The sequence below is a fragment of the Natrix helvetica genome, assembly GCF_964273705.1.
Source record: "Natrix helvetica genome assembly, chromosome: 7".
NCBI lineage: Eukaryota > Metazoa > Chordata > Lepidosauria > Squamata > Natricidae > Natrix > Natrix helvetica.
Genome location: NC_138558.1, coordinates 21,626,055 through 21,647,587, shown reverse-complemented (window position 1 = coordinate 21,647,587; position 21,533 = coordinate 21,626,055). Strand labels below are relative to the sequence as shown.

Genomic DNA, 21,533 nt, shown 5'->3' with positions numbered 1-21,533 from the left:
TGGAGCCGACCAGAAAACCCACCCCTTGCCATAAAGTCTCCTCCTGGCACGCAGTGCTGCTCCCCCCCACCAGAAGGCCGTCACAAAATTGTGGCATTGACCGGCAACAGGGAGCCGTAGCAGAGGGATGAAAGAACCACATGCGGTTTCAGAGCCACAGGTTGCTGACCCCTGCTGTAGAGTACCACACAGATAATACAGTTATATAGTAATGTTCAATAAATATTAACCATATTAAATATAGTAATTATATTATTAACTTACTTTAACTTGTGGATAAGACTTCTTGTTCTTTTCACTAGAAGCTCCAGGAAGTCCACCATGGGATGGTCCTTCACAAACATAGCGGAAACGAAAGCCCCTCTAAGGAGATTAGTTTTGAAGAATTAAAGAACATTTGATTTAATTATGAATTGCTCAATAAGTTAGATAAATCAGTAATATCCCATACAGTACAGATAAATATTCACAGACTTGTTAATTAAAATACAGTACCTATTTACTATAGATACTGTAGATATTTTAAATATTTTAATATTGAAATAACTAAATAATGTAGCAAATACAGATCCAGGTGATATTGCAGTGAACATTATGCTTTCCTTCCATCAAGTTCATTAAATGGCAACTATAAATTAAAATTGAAAGGCAATTTCTAGTAGATATGTCTATTTCTCTAGAAATATCTTATGCTACAAAAAAGGTCACAAATCTCAAATATTCGGAGTGAAATTCTGATGCTGACTAAACATAAGAAATAAACTGTGCTTTTCGGGTGTTTTCTTTTAGGATAAATTGTAATGTGATTATTATTTATTGACTACATTAACAATACTTCCACAGCAAATGACTTTCTTCTATAGAAATGTTCTTCTAAATATAATAGTGATGGTTTCCTCCCCCCCCCCTTCTGGCTTATCTTAATTTGAAAATACTTTTTCATTTTGTTCAATTAAAAAAGAAAAAGAGCAAACTTTAAAGCCTTAATAGCAGCTTTTCAGTCCATTTCCCCCATTTTAACATTAGAATTATACTCAGAATGTGTCATAAATGCTTCAGTATTCCAAGTCAATTTTCTTTTCCCTCCACCCTTCTGCTTTTTACAATATCGACATTTTGATATTAAGACCAACTAAAGCTTTCCATGTTTTGTATCATTTTGGCTGATTCCCTTAAAGACTATGCTTCCCCATGGATGTTGGACTTTTTTTTTAAACATCAGAACTATTATTTCAAACTGTTATTTAAATGTAAAAATAGATATCTGCACAACAATAATGAACGGTAACATTTAGTGATAATGCTGAGACAATAAACTAATGAAATTTAAATAAAAAATTCCACGTCTTAAATCTTAAGAGTGCCACAAAAAAGGGAGAGCTGGGAGTTTTAATTTTCCTTTAGCAAAACTTTTATAAACTTTACACTATTGTATTAGTTTTTTTATTTTTCATCCTATATTCATTTGTGGAAACACGTATTTTGTTTGTGGAAATACGTTTTTGGAAACATGCACAGCAGCTACACAAGGCTAAGTTGTCTTAATCCTGTATCATTTACAATGCTTTGTCAAAAACATATTTCTTCTAGAGAACAGCTTAATTTTTCAATATCCTTTCAACTTGTCATTCAAAACAAAACATATAGTATACTTCCAATGGTTCCAAACAACCAGCCCATTTTACAAACTTGCAGCCTTCTCTGACAGGCCCAGGCATGTCTAATATGCATTCACTCATCTCAGACATTAAATTTACATCTGCAGGAAGGACAACTCTTGAGTTCTGGGTCACCTCCAAAGTCAAATTACTGAAATGCCTCCTTCTCTGTTCAGAAGGAAAATGTTTATATTCAAAAAACTACAATCAGAATTCTGAGAGAAAGAGACCAAGAAGCTAGAGTGAAGTTGGATTCAAGGGACAGAATTCAGATTTCCCTTCAATTTCTGGTTTAAGTTTGATATGGAAGTAAGGAGGAACTGTTAATGAAAAATGGTGTAAAGTGGTGTCACAGGTCTAGATTCTTTGCAGAAATAGGTAAAGTTTAGTTACAAACTGAACTGAGTTGATTTTTCCCCCTGTATTTTTAAGTATATTTAACTATTCATGTTATGTATTTTTATGTATGGACTGTACACCGCCCCGAGGCCCTTCTGGGAGAGGGGGCGGTCTATAAGCGCAAATAAAGTAAAGTAAAGTAAAGTAAAGTAAAGTAAAGTAAAGTAAGTAAAGTAAGTCCAATTCTGTGTTTAATTATTTTCCCTAGACATGCTCAATGCATGAGGGATTTGTGCAAAACAGCTACCTTTTATGTCAGAGTTGCTTCTAAATAGAAGCAAAACAGTATGATTTGTAACTGTATAATCTGCTGAAATTCCTGCATTTTTTTCATATTTTTTCCTTTTGGATGTTCCTGTAAAATGAATTGAAGAGATATCAAACTTGATGACAATATTTGATTGAATTAAAGATTAAGACTACTAGAAGTAAAAGGAAGAAATATAAAGTTGGTTTATTTGACCAAGGTTAAAATAAGATGTCTTTTTGCAATGTTCTGGCAATCTTTTATATACTTTTTGCTGATACCATGATTGAAAAGTTGATGTTTTATGGATTGCTTATCGATAAGGGATACTATATGGGATGAAAATATATCTATTTAATAATATAGGCCAAAGAGTTATTAAAGTTGTTTATACTTATGATGGTTAGAAGTGACTTTTGATATTTCTTTTTCTTTATTATATTCTCTCTTTTTCTTCTTTTCTTTTTTGCCCTTTTTATTTTTTCTTTCAATTCTCTTCCCTTTCTGTAAGTTTAGTTTGCATTAGTTTTTACTATTGTAATTAATATTCTTAAGAGAAATAAATATAGATATTAAAAGCAGAAGATAGAGTTAGGATAAGAAGATCTCATACAATTTGTGGTACAGATGATTTGAGACCACCAAACTTTCATCTATTATGATAATCATACTACCATGATAAAATTTCATATAAAATGTGTCTTTTTTGTATAGTATTATCTTAAATAGTTGGGCTTTTACTATGCTAATTTATTAATCTTTCAATATTAAAAAAGAAAACAATTCTCTTCTCTTACCTGTTTAGGTTGTTCAATTATTTGAAGATATGGCCCATCAGCTAGTAAAAAAGATAATGAAGAAAAGAATTCATACAAATATTATATTTCTGAAGACATTTTGCAAACAATGTTTCAAGAAACTGAAGACATAAATATGACTGTAATTCCTGGTGGATACATTCAACAAAGAAAAATCCTAACAAAATAAAATAGTGGTACAATCATATAAACCTAACCTAGCTATATATATTTATTGACAACAAAAATCATATAATTTTTTCAAACATTTATGAAAATTTGTAGCATTCTAGAAAGTTATTTCTAAGCAAATAAGCTATTTTAAAGCAAATAATAGCTTCAAATACTTATTTAACTATTTCTGTCAGTCACTTTGTACTTCGGGACAGCTGCAAGACTAAAACAAAAACATTGCAATTTCAGTCCAGGTCCACAAATCACTATACACAAAGCAGAATAATTTAAAACAATAAATCAGTTTATTAAAAATTACAACAATTAATAATATAGAAAGCAAAAGGAAATAAACATCCAGTAACAAATAAGGAATAAATGATAAATAGAAGATTTAAAAAGATTTTAAATGGGATGACCCAAAGAGATATTAAAGCAAGTAAAAGCCAGATGTTCTAAAGAACAATTCGCAGCCCAAGGGAATTGCAATTAAAAATACTTCCTCTTTTGGTAAATATTTTAGACAAAAGAAATGCAGATTTTCCGTAATTGATCAGATTTTACGTAAGCGGTTTTCTTGCTAAATATTTTTAAGTGTTTTAAATTATTTTGATAATAGCTTTATTAAAATTTATGGAGATAAAAAACTAATGCAAACTTATGATACAAATATAAAAAGTAAAAATAAAATTGTCAGTAGAAAATTTAAAAAGGATAAAAATAGTAATGAGAAGCTAAGAGATAAAGAAATGACTTCGCTCTTTACCAAGACAAGTACAAACAATTTCAGTAACTTTTCACCTCTTTTGATTTTACAACAAAATATCTCTTCTTCCCATATCTACAAATGTTAAAACCTCCCGCTCAGTTTTACTCAGCGAAAGTCCAGAATTACCAGAAATAACATACATACATAAATACATACAGTATGTACGTACATACATGCGTACATGTGTGTGTGTTTTAACTTTAACTAGATAAGCCAACTTTTTATTCCTTTCTTTTCCTTTCCTTTTAACACGATAACATACCACTTGCTCTGAAAATACAACAAAATTTACAGCACTTTGCAGTGCTTTATGCCCCTCTCTAAGCAGTTTATGGATTAAGCATATTGACCCCAACAATCTGGGTCCTCATTTTACCAGCTTTGGAAGGATGGAAGCCTGAGTCAACCTTGAGCTAGTCAGGATCGGACTCCAAGCACTGGGCAGAGTTAGCCTGCAATACTGCATTCTAAGCATTGTACCACACAGCTCACAAAGCTAAACAGCTAAATGGCCAAAGTTCAACAACAGCCTTATCTTCCAAATCATCTTCATACGTAATAAATAGAAGAGATTAACATTCAAAGAGGAAATCAAGATGCAGTTCACACATTTCCTTGTAGGAGACAATGAGTTACCATTCCCATTTTTCAAGCAATAAAGAACACAAGAATGAAAATCATTCATACTTCCTTCCTTGCACTGTTGTTAAAATCACCCAGATATGCTCTTAAGTCATCTGTGGTGTTTTAATTTGGAGAAATAGGCCTAGCAGACTATAGCAACCACCACCACTACCACCACCACACACATACACACACACACACACACACACACACAAAACCTCTGTCATCTTAGCACAGTTGCAAAGAACAGGGTATTTGTTTTCAGGAAGCCCCCAAATTTCCCAAGTATTTCTCTTACACACAAACAGACACACACAAACACAAGAAAGAATTGTACAGTGATGATATAAAAAGGATCAGAATGTTATTTGACAATGCCTTTCATTGTCACATATTTCAAGATGTTCTTTCCCAACTTAGCTAAGATCCTCTGTCCTATAGAATGGTTAAAATGCTTAGTTTGGGCACACATAATTTGTGTTTTTGTTTTCAAAAACCATACTTGGAGAAGCTGCCTGGTTAAAAATTCCTCATCATCAATATATCTAAATAGCTCTCTCTCTCTCTCTCTCTATATATATATATATATAAATATATTATTAATCAATGTTATCAATCAAGCAATAATGGCTCTTACTTGCTCGAAGCGGCAGATCCGTTGAAATCATGCTAGTGTTATCGTACAGCTGATTCATCCACAAGGGGTAATGTTCCATTGCATATACCTGTGTTAAGAAAGTTTACATTTTCAGTAACTCTAGTTAAGCAAGCTAATTTTTAAAAAATCAAATACTATGCAGATAGTCCTTGACTTATGACCATAATTGAGCCCAACATTTCCTTTGCTAAGCAAGGCAGGGATTAAGCGAGTTGTGCCCCATTTGATGGACGTTTTACCATGGTTGTTATGTAAATCACTAAAGTTGTCACATGAATCATGCGGTAGTTAAGTAAATCTGGCTTCCCCATTGATTCGTCTTGTCAGGACCTCTCTAGTATGTTTAGAAATGGCAATCCCAGGACTGTGGGATGCTGCAACTATAGTAAATCTAGCACCCAAAGTTTGATCAAGAGACTGTAGGGATACTGCAGAAGGATGAGAACTAGTCATAGGTCACTTTTTCAGGGCCCTTGTAACTTTGTATGGTCATTATACAAATAGCTGTAAGTTGGGGACTACCTGTAACTTTTTTGGTAGCTATATTTTATCTGCATAATTAATGTCTGTGTTATTTCACCATCCAGCTATTTACAGTATCTGGTTTGAATTGTCTACTCTTAGCCATCTAGTATAGCTAAGAACCCTAAATACCACGTGAATCAGACAATATGGAAGACTGATATATCATAATTCAATAGTCAAACGTAACTGAAGTTAAATTGATGATGCAGTTCTTTTAGGGTAAGTAGGCATACTTCTAAACAAAGCAAAGGACTGAAATCTGTAGTATTTTTTGCTTTCTACAAATATTTTGTTTCTTAAAAATCCTAGCTCATATAAGGTTCAGACTCACTTTGCATACTTTGTTTTGCAATATGCGACCTTTCCTTCTTTTTTACTTAAAATGTAATAAAAACCTAACCTTACCTGATTCAGGTAGCCTAGCACTGTGACTAGTATCGTTACCCATGTTCACTGCCTCCCCTTGGTACAGATGATCAAACTAATTTCCAGTAATTCTGCAGTAGGTTTATGTAGGTGGATGCTATTTATTTGGAAATCGGCTTACCTGAATGGTCCTTCTCTAGGCGCTGCGGGAGTGTCCAAGCATGGGTTAACTTCAGCTTGCTGCCCAAGGACTGAGTTCAAATCATTGTGTAGCCACGCCTCCTGCTCCCTCCAGGAGCTCAGTTTTAATAACGAAGGAATCCGATGAAAGGTTGCTGTGTGGAACGTCCGTGTCCCTTGGTGCAAAGTCCAGCACCCATTCAGAGAAACAACCCCAGGGTGGGGTTGGACACTCCCGCAGCGCCTAGAGAAGGACCATTCAGGTAAGCCAACGGTTGTTCTCCTAGGTGCTGATTGAAGTGTCTAAGCATGGGACATACCCAAGCTATGTGGTCCCAGGGTGGGAAGAAGGAACTGTCTTGTTTCCAGGGGCCGCAAGGATCCTCTGCAAGACCCTCCTTCCGAATGAGGCCTCAGCCGAGGCAAAGAGGTCCAATCTGTAATGCCAGATGAATGGAGGCGGCGAAGACCATGTAGCCGCCCGGCAAATTTCCTCAATAGAGGCTTGAGTGGCCCAGGCGGCCGTCGTTGCGGCGCTCCTCGTGGAGTGTGCTGTAATACGAGGAGGAACAGGCCTGGCCTGTAGCTCATACGCCAACTTTATGCATGCCCGCAGCCAGCGGCCAATAGTAGCTGATGTCATCTTTCTGCCCGTCGATGTAGGCTGGAATGACACGAAGGACTCGTACCAACGGAATGAGGCTGTCCTCTTTTTGTACACCCGCACGGCCCGGCGCACATCCAGTTTGTGCCAAGTCCGTTCTCTGGGGTGCGTAGGGTGCGGGCAGAAATTGGGCAGAATCACCTCTTGCGTTCTGTGGAATAAACTGTTGATCTTTAGCAAAAAGGCCGGGTCCAACCTCAGAACGACCCTGTCTGAATGGATGATGCACACGTCCTCCCTCACGGAGAGTGCGGCCAACTCCGAAATTCTGTGTGCAGACGTATCGGACACGAGAAAGGCCGTCTTGAGGGATAAGTGCCGTAGGCTGACCGAGTGAATAGGCTCGAATGGCGGAGATGTTAAGGCCTGTAAGACGATTGGCAAGTCCCAAGTCGGATACCGGTGCACTGTTGGGGGCCGTAGGTTGGTAGCCCCCTTCAGGAAGCTGCGGACCCTTGGGTGTCTGCTGAGCAGCAGGGAATCACCCCTGGATAGGATGGTGGCCAAGGCCGCTGTCTGCCTCCGAAGCGTATTGGGGGCAAGTCCTTTCTCCAGGCCCTCCTGCAAGAATTCCAAGATTTGCGGAATAGTCGCAGCCGTGGGGCTGACTTGGTGGGAGTGACACCAGGAGGAAAAGGTGGACCACGTTGCCTCAATTAAATACGCACAGTTGAGGGTCTCCTAGACGCCAAGATGGTGTGTATCACCCTGTCTGAAAAACTGTCCTGTCTCAGGAGCTCCCCCTCAAGTGCCACACGGCCAATTGGAGCCATTGAGGATCCGGGTGAGAGAAGTTCCCTTGGCATAGTGCTACTTGCTCTTGAAGTATGCGCCAATGTTTGACTACCGATAGACTGATCAGGTCGGCGAACCAGGATGGAAGTGGCGTAGAGCCAGTCTGGCGGCTCTGAGCTCCAGCCAATTGATGTTGTGGACGAGCTCCGCCTGCGACCACCTGCCCTGCATTACATGAGTCTGTAGGTGGGCGCCCCAGCCATACAGGCTGGCATCTGTTGTCACGACCAGGCGCTCTGGTTCTTTGAAGAGGGACCCTTTCGTCATCGCCGAGGATTAACACCACCGAAGCGACCGAAGTACCTTCGGAGGAACTGTGACCACCCTCTTGGAGTTGCTGGCCTTTCGTCGTTGAATGGGGAGAAGGAACCACTGAAGTTCCCGTGCATGCAGCCGTGCCCATGGAACTACAGCTATGCACGAGATCAGTTTCCCCAGGGAGCTGACCTGGCTGATCTGACCTGGCGCACTAGGGAAGCGATGCTGTCTCTTCTCTCCTGCGTGAGGAACACCCTGCAGGTTCTGGAGTCGATCACAGTCCCCACAGGTGCTGGATCCTTGAGGTGGGCTGCAGGTAGCTCTTCTCCATGTTGACGGAGTCCCATCTGGATGGCCGAAGCCCTTGCCTTAGTCAAGATAACCTTAAACATAGAAGGCTTGAATAAGCCAGAGAAGGCGGGGACATCGGGGGTCAGATTCTCATCTTCTGAGAGATCAGGGGCCTCCTGCCCAGCCTCCTCCTCATCAGACGCCTTGCTGACCGCTGAGGAGGCCGGAGGGGAAGCCCCAGAAGCCAGAGGGAGAGTACCAGGGTTCAGCCCTTTAGCTTTGGCTCTGGTTAGCAGGGGCAAGGTTAACCCTAGCTGCTGGATACCACTAGCAATACCCTGTGAGATTGCTCTCTCAATGACCTCCTGCATTGCCAGGGGTAGGGCAGAATTTCCCCCAGCCCTACGGTCAACTGGGAGGGATCCTTCCCCAACAGGGAACAGGCTTCCTCCTCATCTACCTCCTCTAGTGAAGAATTGAAAGACCTGGGGGAAGCCCTGGAAGGATTGGGTGAAAAACCAAAATCTCCTTCCTCAGCCAAGTCAGGGAGGCCCTCCTGCGGAGTCTGTTCCAAAGCACCCTCAGAAGGAACTGGTGGAACGGGCAAGGCTCTGTTTTGCACAGCCTGTGCACTAGCTGCCTTCTGGAACTGTCTCTCCAGGGCCTTCTGTCTCCTTTCTGCCAACTTCTCTGCAACTTTGAAAGTCTTTTTTGGCTTGTGGCTGCTTCCCTTTTGCAGTGCAGCCTGCACTATCTCCCTTTGCAGCAGGGTTGGTTTTGCTGCGCTTGCTGGGGGGGGGGGGGGGTTCAGCTGGGTCTCTAGCTTCAGCCACGTTCTTGTTGGCCATGGTACCTCTTTGCCCCGAAAAGAGCTTTAGAAGGAGCTGCTCCCAGTAAGTAAAGGCCCTGCAGGTAGGCCTCTTCACTCCAGGCCAAGTCCTGATGGGAATGGGGCCTTGCCAGAACTTAATGCAATTAGCAGTCTTTTGGCGCCAAATTCAAAGTTCCAGGCAATGCAGATCAGCGCACCAGTAACACGAGGAACGGCCCGAGAAAGCCAAACTCCTTGCAGCTGCCCACTCGGACTTCCTGAGGAGGGGGGGAGATCCTGCCTGGTGACCCAGAGTGAAATCCCAATTTAAGGCCCTCCCGGCGGCAATCTGCTTGGGAAACAGGCTGCGGCAAAGTAACGGCTTGGAAATAAAGCGCGCCACTTTTTTTCCTTTCCAAAATGGCTGCCGCAAGCTATGGAGCACACTAGGAAGCTGCCTGCAGATCGGAGAGCTCAGTAGAGCTTCCGATCAATTGTTAAAGGTCTGGCAGCGACTCTACGAGGGAACCTGACTTCCTACCTGCCCTCAGGACTCCCAGTGGTACCTGAACCGTGGTGGGCGCGGCAGGTCGCAGCGCTCCGAGCACCTGTCCCGCGCTTTCACAATTGTACTTTATGCAGAATTAAACAAAATAATCCTAAAACTAGTGTTAATACAAAAATAATAAAAAAGAGGCTACACTAACTATATGGAGAGTTCAATTTGCTGCTCAAGGTCTGGAGACTCTCCAATTGCATCCTTTTAGGGCGACTGAGTTTTCAAAACTGAGCTCCTGGAGGGAGCAGGAGGCGTGGCTACACAAAGATTTGAACTCAGTCCTTGGGCAGCAAGCTGAAGTTAACCCATGCTTCGACACTCCAAGCAGCGCCTAGGAGAATTGGCCTTTCACTACTTTCAATATCATACATTACAAAGAGCTTCATCAAAAACTTTGCGTCAAAAAGTTACAACTCCCACTCATTAATGAACAGATGAAGAAATATCTAAATTATAGTTATGACTCAGTCAGGATGCACAAACCTAAAAATGCAATACCAAATAAACTATTTATGTCTGCATTCAAAAAGCCTATTTCATATTTTTAGTAGAAAAAGTGACTCGCTGGTCTCTTGTTCAGTAGAATAAGTGACTCTCTGGTCTCTTGTTTTACTTTCAGCTCTTTTTTAAACAGTGTATCAGTTAGCTATGAAACTAACTGTAGAGCAGGGGTGTCAAACTCAATTTCATTGAGGGCTGCATCAGGGTTATATTTGACCTCGGTAGGCGTGAGCAGCTCAATGTCACTTGTATCAGGGGCACCTGTGGCACCTCTGCCAGCAAAAATGGGCTCCCTAGCTCCATTTTCGGCTGTGAGCTCCATTTCCTGCAACCCTCTACCAGCAAAATGGACCTCAGGAGGACTGTGGGCGGCCTTCCCGAGCTCCATTTTTGCTGGCAGAGGCACCGCGGGCCGGTCCTTTGCTGTTTCCAGGGCGGCCCTGCAGGCCACATCTAAACACCTCCAGGCTTTGAGTTTGACACCCCTGCTCTAGAGTATAGATTCAGAAAAGGTCTTCTTTGACATAAATTCACAAATAAAGGGGTACGCTGATCATAAGCTTAAAAGACAAGTGATTTACAGAAATGTTAACATAATAGCATCTTAACTCCAGTTTAGGGTAAGAATTAAGGCATCAGACTAGAAATCAGTTGACTATGTGTCCTAGTTCTGCCTGAGGCACAAAGTCAGCTGGGTGACCTTGGGCCAACTATTTTCTCTCAGCCCTAGGTGGAAAGCAATGGCAGACGACTTCCAAACTTCTTGCTGAAAAAACTGCAGGAACTTCTCCAGGCAGACTCCATGAGTCAACGATGACTAAAATGAACAAAAAACAATCCTCCCCCAAGATTGGTGGAAATGAAAAATAATAATAATAATCCAAAACAAATACCTAACCTACTGTCATTGTTCCAATGTGGTTACTTTCCAAGTGAAAAAGGCAAATAGTAGTATCAAAGGAAAAGTGGTTTCAGGGCATCAGGATCATAATAAAGAAAAATTCTTCCCTTCACCCAAGCCCTATGTTGGCTTAGCGTCTTACTCAAATTGCTTAAGATTGTAGGGATAATGAAATAAGGGAGGAAAATCTCATTTAAGCTATTCCCACTTCTTGAAAAGTTGCTGCTCAGTATAGTGATGAGAACCTGTATGGGAAATTTACTTAACTTTTAAAATATCAGAGGTACAAGATGCTAAATGAATGACATGTCTGGACATTGTTATTATTCACTTTGTATATTGTACCTCTGATATTTTAATGCTTCATTAATGGGATATTTCATGATATATGTATTTGTTTCGTGGGGGGAAAAAGTGAAGGGACTTCAAAAGATAATCAATGGACACAAGATTGTCTATAAACAGTGCTGTAGAATGACTGTAGATGGGTAATAGTCATTTGGGTTTGGAACAAACACATTTCACCAATACAACATCAGAAATAGTTCTAGTCATAGCATGCCAAGGCACAATTTCTAAAAATGTGTTTCTGTGTAAGTCTTCATTAGAAGGAGTTGAGACATAGCAGAGTAATGATCTTGCATAAGCTCCAGGGATGTAGAGCAGAGCAACATATTACAACAAAGATTTCACTCATGGGATTTCCATATAAAAGTGTCCCAAGTCTCTAACTAATAGGTATGATTATATGAATCTGATGTAATTTTGGATGATTCAAGGATGAGCAATATATGAATGCAAATTAAGGCAATTAGAAAAAAGATCATCAAAAAAGCAGAAGTAATCTGAAACATAGATTATGTTCTACAAGCAGCAATGCACAAGGTTCTAAGTTCTAAAATGCACTTAACAAAAACAGCAGCATTCTAATGGTTAAGATATGACCAATTTTAAATGTAATATTAATAATTTGTTACGTTGCTAGAAAAATAGTGTAATTTAGCTAATCAGCTCTTTGAAGACTAACATTTTTTAAAAGTATATTACAAATTTTGCCTTTTTAGAAGAATTATTGAGAGTATAATATTAATATACTAATATTAATAAATTATATTTATATCTAATACAAACAAGATATTAGTAAACAAAAACATAAGGTATTTTTATGTTCATTCTACCTTTTGATCCTAAATTTAATTTTAGATTCCACCCATAGTCTTAGAAGGAACAGAATGGAATAAGAGAATAAAGCACTGTAGATTTCAGTGGCTAGATTCATGTATCACACTAAGCCATCATAAGGTTTAGTCTTTGGCTTATTTTATGTACAGACAGTGTGGAGAATGATATTTTGTTACCAGTATTAAAAAAAAAACAATACTTGTCACATGCACTTTATTTTTATTGTTATAGACCCGTGATCAGGGGTGAAATTCAGCTGGTTCTGACAAGTTCTGGAGAACCAGTAGTGGAAATTCTGAGTAGTTCAGAGAACTAGCAAATACCACCTCTGGCTGACCCCAGAGTGGGGTGGGAATGGAGATTTTGCAGTATCCTTTCCCCAGGAGTGGGGAGAGAATCGGGATTTTGCAGTATCCGTCCTCTGGAGTGGGGTGGGAATGGAGATTTTGCAGTATCCTTCCCTTGCCACGTCCACCAAGCCCATAGAACCGGTAATAAAAAAAATTGAATTTCACCACTGCCTATGATGGTGAGCCTATGGCACGTGTGCCACAGGTGGCACACGGAGCCTTCTCTGCAGGCATGCGAGCTGTCGCCCAGCTCAGCTCCATCGCACATGCGCTTCATGCCAGCCAGCTGATTTTCGGGTCTCTGACACGCATGCAGGACATGTGCATGCGCATGTGGGGGGTCACATGCGCATGCATGGGGAAGCGGGGAACTTTGCATTATGGGTGTGGCACACGTGCATGCGCTGTTGCATGCTCAATTTTAGCACATGAGGACAAAAAGGTTAGCCCTCACTGTTATAGACTAACAATAAACTTGATTATATGTTTGGCACACTCCATAAAATAGCGGAAATGGAAATAATTTCTCTTTCCTTTTTCGATGCGACCAGATCATCATCATCATCATCATCATCATCATCATCATCATCATCATCATCTAAACGTATACGCTGTCTAATTCCCAACATTCCTAAAAATTCACTACCTTCCCTGGATAGCCTCATCAGAGGAAGCAACAATAGCAAATTAAAAACACAAGTCTATGTAAAAACCACCCACGCTAATTAAGGTTTCCATTACCAAAGTAATAACCCAACTTCCCACAAGACAAGCTGTGTATGAACACCATTTAGATGCTGCAGAAGCACACAGCAGCAACCCTGATAAAAAGTGCCTGACCACTCAACATACGAAAAAGGAAACAGGTCATCTATACATTTTCCAACAAAACAGATACTCAGGCAACTTTATCAAAAAGGGCCTGATCACTCAACCCACTACAGCACAGCCAACATAAATTGTGAAAAGGATAACAACTGTCTCAGAAACCATCAACGTATTATTACTATCACATGACATCGCTGCACCACACAAACCAACTAAAGCCCTCCAAAGTATCTTAACTCAACCAAAAGACACAGTAACCCCCAAAGAAAAAAACAGGATTCATCTACAACATACAATATTAAGGACTGTATCAGCCACTATGTAGGACAAACAGGCAGAAGACTAGCAGATCTCATCCATGAACCAATAAGCAGTCAATCCCATGATGAAAACTTCTTAATTGCACAGCACATGGATAGACTTCACCATAGCTTCAACTGGAAAACTGTGAGCATCCTAGACTAAGCCGAAACCAAAAATGCCATAGAATTCAAACTATATCAGGTGTCAACAGGAATATAAACAACACCGGCATACGATTCAAATGAAACAATCAAAAAGCTAGAAGACCGCAATGCCTTCTTGTCAGCAATCAACATCCAGATAAGCAAAGATTAAGGTCAAGTTTAATATCAGACCAACAATCAAACAGTAAATAATACTCTAATCAAGGAACTGCTAACTCAGACAAACACCAAATAACAGCCTAATCAAAGAACCATCAAGAACACTCTCATCAACAGAGACAGGCAAGACACTTGTACATAAACAGAGAGCAAATCCCATTCCTTTCTAGTACCGATGATGTTATCCGGCTGAGTAATAAAACATCTGCAAAAAACAACCAAATTCAGGCAGCACAAAGGACCCCAAAATCCTATTTTGTTATGTCTTTAAAGTAACCTTGAGAAAACCTGATGTTGGACCCAACTCAAAGCACAATATAGCAATAAACGAAAAGCAAATAGAAACAATCTTTGGGGAATAGAAAATTAAAATAATCATAACATACCCTCACAAAACCCAATGGGTAGGACCTGCTGGTAAAGCCAGCTCTTTATTGCCTTCCTGAAGAACAGCAGGACTGAAGCCACATGGACCTTGTGGGCAAGAATGGCAATAATCTGAAGCATGCCAACCCTGATGGATTGTATGGGATGGGCAGAGACAATTGGAGAGAGGTTGGAAATAAACAGGCTGTAAGATGTATAGGGCAGTGATGGCTAGCCTTTTTGTTGTTGGGTGCCAAAAATGTGAGCGCGCACGCGCAATAGTGTATGCATGTGCCGCCACCCATAATGCAAAGTGCGCCCCCCACATGTGCATGCACGCACAACCCCCGATGGGCCCACTGCTCGCCTCCAAGCTGAACTTGGTGTTTCCTTCAGGGGAACCTGATTGGGCCGTTGGGCCAGTTTTTTGCCCTCCCAAGGCTCCAGAGGCTTTCCTAAACCGTGGGGAGGGTGAAAACGGCCTCCCCGGGCCCTCCAGAAGGCCGAAAATCAGCTGGCTGGCACGTGCATGCATGCTGGAGCTGACCGCTCACGTGCCAGCAGATATGGCTCTACATTCCACCTGTGGCACCTGTGCCATAGGTTCGCCATCTCAGGTATAGGGCTTTAAAAGATAACCAGCAACACCTTGCATTGTACTTGAAAGCCAAATGGTGCCTAGTATATCTTGTGTAATATGAGCTTACCAAGGTGCAACCATACCACCACAACTACTCAAGTCAGCTGTAGTTTCCAAGGAGTCTACAGAGCACATTGCTGCAATCCAAATGAGATATCAGTGGTGAGTAATACACGAATGACTATGAGAAAAACTTCCTGGTGCAGGAAAGGGTGCAGTTGGTACTCGAGATAAAGGCCTTTGGTAAGGCCTTCCTAGTCAAAGCTGCCACCTGTTGCTCAAGCAGGTGCTATGAGTCTAGGAAGACCCATAAATGAGCATAAATTCCAACTGGAGATGCTACACAATCCAGAGTCCTTGCATTTTGGTGAGTAGATGTTTGTAGAAGCCTGGGCAGTTTGTTTCTTGTTCTTCAAAGATATATGTTCTGTTCTATAAGGTTTGTTGTCTTCATCTTGGAGAAGTCCTGAAGCGGTGGAAATTCCAGAGTAAAGAAGGCACTGGGCTCAGGGGTGGTATTCACTTACTTTCCCTACCAGTTTGCAAATGTGAGCGCGTGCCCCATCCACGCATGTGCTCGGCCTTCCACACATGTGCTTTGATTGCCCATGAGGTTTGCACGCATGTGCGTGGTTTGAAAACATGCCTAAATAGGTCGGCATAGAGCCAGGGCGGATGGGCGAGCCCACTTGCGATTTCCACTACCAGTACCACCTCTGACTGAGATTTAATTTTTGCTCACTTCAGAGAATGCTGAATTTATTGGAGTCCGTATGGCATGATTTTAGCGGTAGTCTGTAGAAGTTTGTTTCTCAATCCTTTAGGAATGAAGTCGTGTTGTTTGCATTTGGTTAGAAAAACCATATGGTTATGGGAGCTGCAGTTGAAAGTTTATGCATTTTTTTTTTAAAAAATCTGTTCCTCAGAAAAGGTGTCTGCAGCTGCATTATGGACATAGCAAAAGGCTTAGAAGGAACCCAGATTAATGTCAGCCTGACCAGATAGAACAGGTAGAACAGACAACCAGATAAACTAATTCTATTTTACTGTAAAACTACTTTTGAAAGTCTGAAAGTAAAATTCTCCCACCATTCCCTTCTCAGTCCTAGGGAAGAGCCCTTCTGAGGCATTTTCCCACCCACTATACAGCTGCAGGATATGCTGTCTCTTATCTGACACTTCCACATCATCTCTTCCCCTTGTCTCCCAAAGACAGTCCTACTTACCATTAAACTACTCCTTATTTGGTTTTCCTAATCACCTACAGTACCTTATCTTAACTATATACAATTTCCTTTTATGAGCCCACATCCAATAATTACCATGTTATGACAGTCAATAAAATAAATTCAGATTTAAAGGAGAGACTTGAAGAAGCAAGATAGGAAGAGAATCAACACTTTTGTATCTGGGTATTGGAGAATACTCTTGAGAATAACATTGACAGTTAAGAACAGAAATTGGTGGCTCATCAAACAAATCAATCTACAGTTCTCACTTGGGGCACAAATGATGAGTTTCAAATTATCCTACTTTGGACATATTATGTGTCGCCACATAAGGAAGGAGACACTGGAGAAGAGCCTAATGCTGGGAAAGATTGAGAGCAAAAGAAGAAGGGGATGACAGAGAATGAGGTGGCTGGCTGGCGTCACTGAAGCAGTAGGCGTGAGCTTAAATGGACTCCAGGGAATGGTAGAGGACATGAAGGCCTGAGGGAACGTTGTCCATGGGGTTGCGATGGGTCAGATATGACTTCGCAACTAACAATGTCCAAAAAACAGGCGCTCTGGAAAAGGCTGTTGTGTTGAGAAAGGTGGAAGGAAAGATATGAAGATATCCAGCAGTGCACCATTGGACAACTTGAAAGTCCAGATTAGGGACAAATTGTGAAGTAAAAAAATCTAAGAGTAAGAATGACTTGATCGTACATAATCATCAGTGAATCAAAGGAAAGAGTACCAGGTAATTGCTATCCAATTTCAAATTCATAGAAAACTGTCACCTAGAAATGCCATGTAAATATGGAAGGCAAAATCAGAACACCTTCTCATCAGCAATCAACATCCAAATAAGCAGGGGGTGACACCAATTAACACCAAATAAACTATCAAGTTGCAAATAATACCTTAATCAAGGAACTATCGAGACAAACAATCAAAAAGTAAACAACAGTCTGATCAAGGAAATGCATAGCAATGTCCCCACAGTCAGGCAAACTAATGTATATAAACAGAGTAGAGCCCATTTCCCTGCAGTACTGAAGACATTACCTAGTCTGGTAATTTAACAGCTGCAAGAAAATAACCAAGTTCCGAAAGCAAGGATTCTACATTATAATTTGGGTTTATCCAATGAAGCTGAACTTGGGAGATGCTTCTTTATAATGTATAATTCCAAAATGTAATGATGGCTTCCAACTTAGATAATTTTGCAACATCATGAACAAGCTTTTGAATTCAGCAGAACTACCCAAGAACTATTCATGAGATTGGGAATAAATTTAAACAGGAAGAAAGGAAGGGAAGAAGAAAATACTGACATAACGTTAACGCTATTAAGTAGACAGAATTCTAGAGGGGTTTTAAAGTTAATTAAACCAATGTTTGCTATAGATGTGATTCCTCTCCCCATTTAAAAGAGAGCTATAAACTCTTGCAGTTGCTCAGATCTGTTATACATGATATAATCATAACATACTCATTTTCCGCACTTGTTCTGAATATATTTCCACCCACCCCACCTATTCCCTCAGTCATTCAATGCACTTTCTTATGATAGTAGAATAAAATCTTTAGTTGCAGCCTTATAAAACAATCACCTTGCTATAGGAATTAATTTTTGCAGAGATTCAGATTGAATAACTTACATCTGTAGCCCTCATATATTTCTCTCATTTCTCTGCCTTCTTTTGTATCAACTAATACATTACTGAAATGCGGTAACTTCTGACCAAGTTAAAACCAAAACAAAAGAAACGTCTCCATAGAGACATATCTTGGAAATATTTTGTGTTTGGTTCCAGACTAAAGCAATAAAACAAAGTCACATGCTTTTTTTATTTCCCCAGGACATAAAAGTTAGGTATGTTTGCACTATATTGTTGGCTAATAAGTGTGAAATAGTATTATGTCAAAATAAATGTATGTATCTTAATTATATCTTTATATATCTTTATTGCTAAAAATTCTATTCCTTATCTGATTAATACAATTAATACAAGTTAAAAAAAAAAGAAATATTGTGAGATTTTCAACATGTGACAAAAAGACATGAAGATAGCAAAGGCTGTTGAAAAAATAGTGCCACAAACCACAAGGTATGCCACAAACTTTCAATATGGACACACACACACACACACACACACACACACACACACCAGCAATATCTGAGAAGCACAATAAAGTGAAGCACAATAAAACAAGGTATAACTGTAATATTTTATAGGTAACACGAAGAGTTAGGTTTCTGTTAGTTGAGGCAAAGTATCTCAATCCAGAAAATAATACTGTACTGTATTGTATCATAAGCCATAAGGACTGAAGCTGATAACAGGGAAAAACCAAAGATTACCATTTTATAAACAAGGCGCAGGTGGCAGACTTCCTGGTCAGAAAATTAGGAACTCTATGGCTGTTGATTCAAAAACAGAAAAAGGAGACCATAATTTAAACTTCAGGACTAACACAGAACAATGCCATCATTCTAATGTACTACTGGACAAAAAAACTTCTTCCTATTTATGGTTCCCTAATTCTCTACGTAAAACTATTTATCTAATTTTGTTATTGCCTAGGAATGAGAAGCAGTAAGAGAATGAATCAGAGAAAGTAGCTTTAAAAGGCACTTTATAGGCAATGAAAGGAAAATATACACTGACATACTTAATGGCCAAAAACAATTGCTCTGCATCCCAAATGACTCATAGTCATCATAAAGCATAAATCAAACATCTCTTCATAGACACAGACACACACACATGCTAGGGGTGGGTTCTGGCAGTCACTGCTGCTGGTTCGCTCATGGCTGTGTCATACGCCCGGAGCTTGAGACACACTGCGCGTGTATGCCCAGTGCAATAAAAATTGCTCTGCACATGCGCAGAAGCAAAAAACAAGATGGCAGTGCCTATGGCGCCGCCCAGAGAACTGGTTCAGGGGCGTGGCAGGCCTGCCATGGGTCTGCCATGTTGGAAGCCACCAAACCACTACCGGTTCAGCCAAATCGGTCTGAAACGGTAGGAACCCACCACTGACACATACACACAAATATATTAATGACCGAATATTAAAATCTAACTGGAGTATACATTGAATTCTATGGAACAGTTAAAAAATTAAAAATTAAAAGACTATTGACAATCTTTGGCATTTCAACTGCAACTCTGAACAATCATCATTGACCATATTTCCTAAGTTCCTATTGGGACTTGTAGTTCAGGAATTTCTAAACTAGAACAGGACGCCAATTTAAGAAATATTAAATTTTATATATAGACACTATGTATAAACATCATCCATTTTAACATTTCAAATATTAAATGTATCAATATCAGATATTATAATATGTGTCTTTCTGCTTTCCTTAAGACCAAAGTGGATGAATTCTGTATTCAACACACACTGATATCTAAAAAAAAAAAACCACCCTTTCTATCTTTCTAAAGGGCAAAATTAAAGAAGTATATTATTAAGCTACATTGAATATGGATTGTAGTAAATCATTTCAGATGGCACATATCAAATGCAACAATTGTGATGAAAAAAAGTGATTGTTACGGCAGTATTACATTTGCTGTTGGAAAGGAAATGAATTTAAGATTACTTAATTAATAAGCATGACATTTAATTCCCCAAAACAGAAAAAAGTTAAACAAGACTAGCCAATATCTTCTATCAAATTAACTTTTGTACTACAGGGTCTACATAACAAGACAATTATTTTTTAAATAAATCATTGAAGAAATATAAGATTGCTACAGCCCTTCATAATATTAAAAATCAGAATTCCATAATAAAAAACAAAGTAACAAAAAAATCTGATAACTGAACAATGATGATTTACAATTATATTTTAAAACTTTGCTTGCCTGTTTTTTTCATTTGTAGAGAATCAGAATGGAAGTGGTCTCATAATTGGTGGTAAAAGCCTTTTGATGTTAAATGTTAATTGAATTTGTTTTCAGCACAGTCCCAGCTAGTTAGAAATCCATAGTGTAGGTTTGTAAGGGTCTTTAAATATACCACAAAGAGTCCCAGTTCTTCAGAAAACCTTATGATTCAAAATATTTTTCCTCTTTTCTATTAGTTACCTCTTTTCTAGAGAAACCAGTCAAACCAGCTTTATAGTTCCTTTTATCATAAGACTGACAAATAGGGAGAATTTACTTTTCTGGAGAAGCTATGTTTATTTCATAATTCTTATGTTACACATATTCTGAATTGGTATACTACGATTGCGTTTTCCAGTTCAATTTTTATAACATAATTTTTGTTGAAATAGTTCAAATGCAGTCCAAAACATCTAATTTAAATAAATAATTTTAGTTTGGTTGGTTTTAAAAAAGCTTTTATTATCACACCCTAAAAATTCTACTACGGTACTACATTATTAAGTTAGCATAATGTTCAAGAATGGATGAAATAATTTGAAAAACAAATATGCCATATGTACTCATTTAGCATAAATACCATCTGACCTCTGTACACATCCATTTTGAAATAATTATCATCAATTTCAATACAATATTTCAAAATATGTGTAAGAGTTTACAACTTTTTTAAAAAATTAGTTTTCTGAAGAATATAGTTGATCAGTCCAGCAATGAATAGGTATAATGGCAACAGAACAAGTACCTTTATAGATTATCACTATGGAAGAATAATATAAATTTATTATTAATTATAATTGTTTTGAAAGGAAGAATACATAATTTCAATATATTATTTTGCATTCCTTCTTACAAACCACTCAAATTAATATAGTAAAAATGAATACATATATTCTTTGATTCATCTCTCTTAATTTGTAACCATATAATCAACTAAAGCTAATTACTGATTAAAACCTAAGAGTACTAATCACAACTTCTGTCTATTTATTCATTTGACTCTCAAATAAACCTGCCTGCCAAGTTCGACATATTATACACAAACATTTCAGTTATATTACAAATTGCTTTTTAGTAAATTTAAACTATTTGTGGCTCAATGTTAAACAAAGTGGAGTAAACATATGAACGTTTCATGCCTTTCAACCAAAATAAAAATAAAATACACAGTATATATAATATGGCCAGTACTTAATTACTTCAATTGGAAATGAAATTTCAATACACTGGCATGAAAAATGAAAATATCTAAAT

The 21,533-nt window shown here is 39.1% G+C and overlaps 1 protein-coding gene across 4 annotated transcripts in view; it reads right to left on the bottom strand.

The window, feature by feature from the left end:
* Positions 1-21,533, bottom strand: part of NFKB1 (nuclear factor kappa B subunit 1) — a 78,235-nt gene that overhangs the window by 45,898 nt on the left and 10,804 nt on the right. For all 4 annotated transcript variants that reach the window (XM_081959815.1, XM_081959817.1, XM_081959818.1 and 1 more), the window contains exons 2-4: positions 5,306-5,393; positions 3,102-3,142; positions 265-363 (exon numbers count right to left, since the gene is read on the bottom strand). In XM_081959815.1, the coding sequence (XP_081815941.1) occupies positions 265-363; positions 3,102-3,142; positions 5,306-5,384 (219 nt within the window). In that variant the 5' untranslated portion in view covers positions 5,385-5,393. The remainder of the gene's footprint in view (positions 1-264; positions 364-3,101; positions 3,143-5,305; positions 5,394-21,533) is intronic.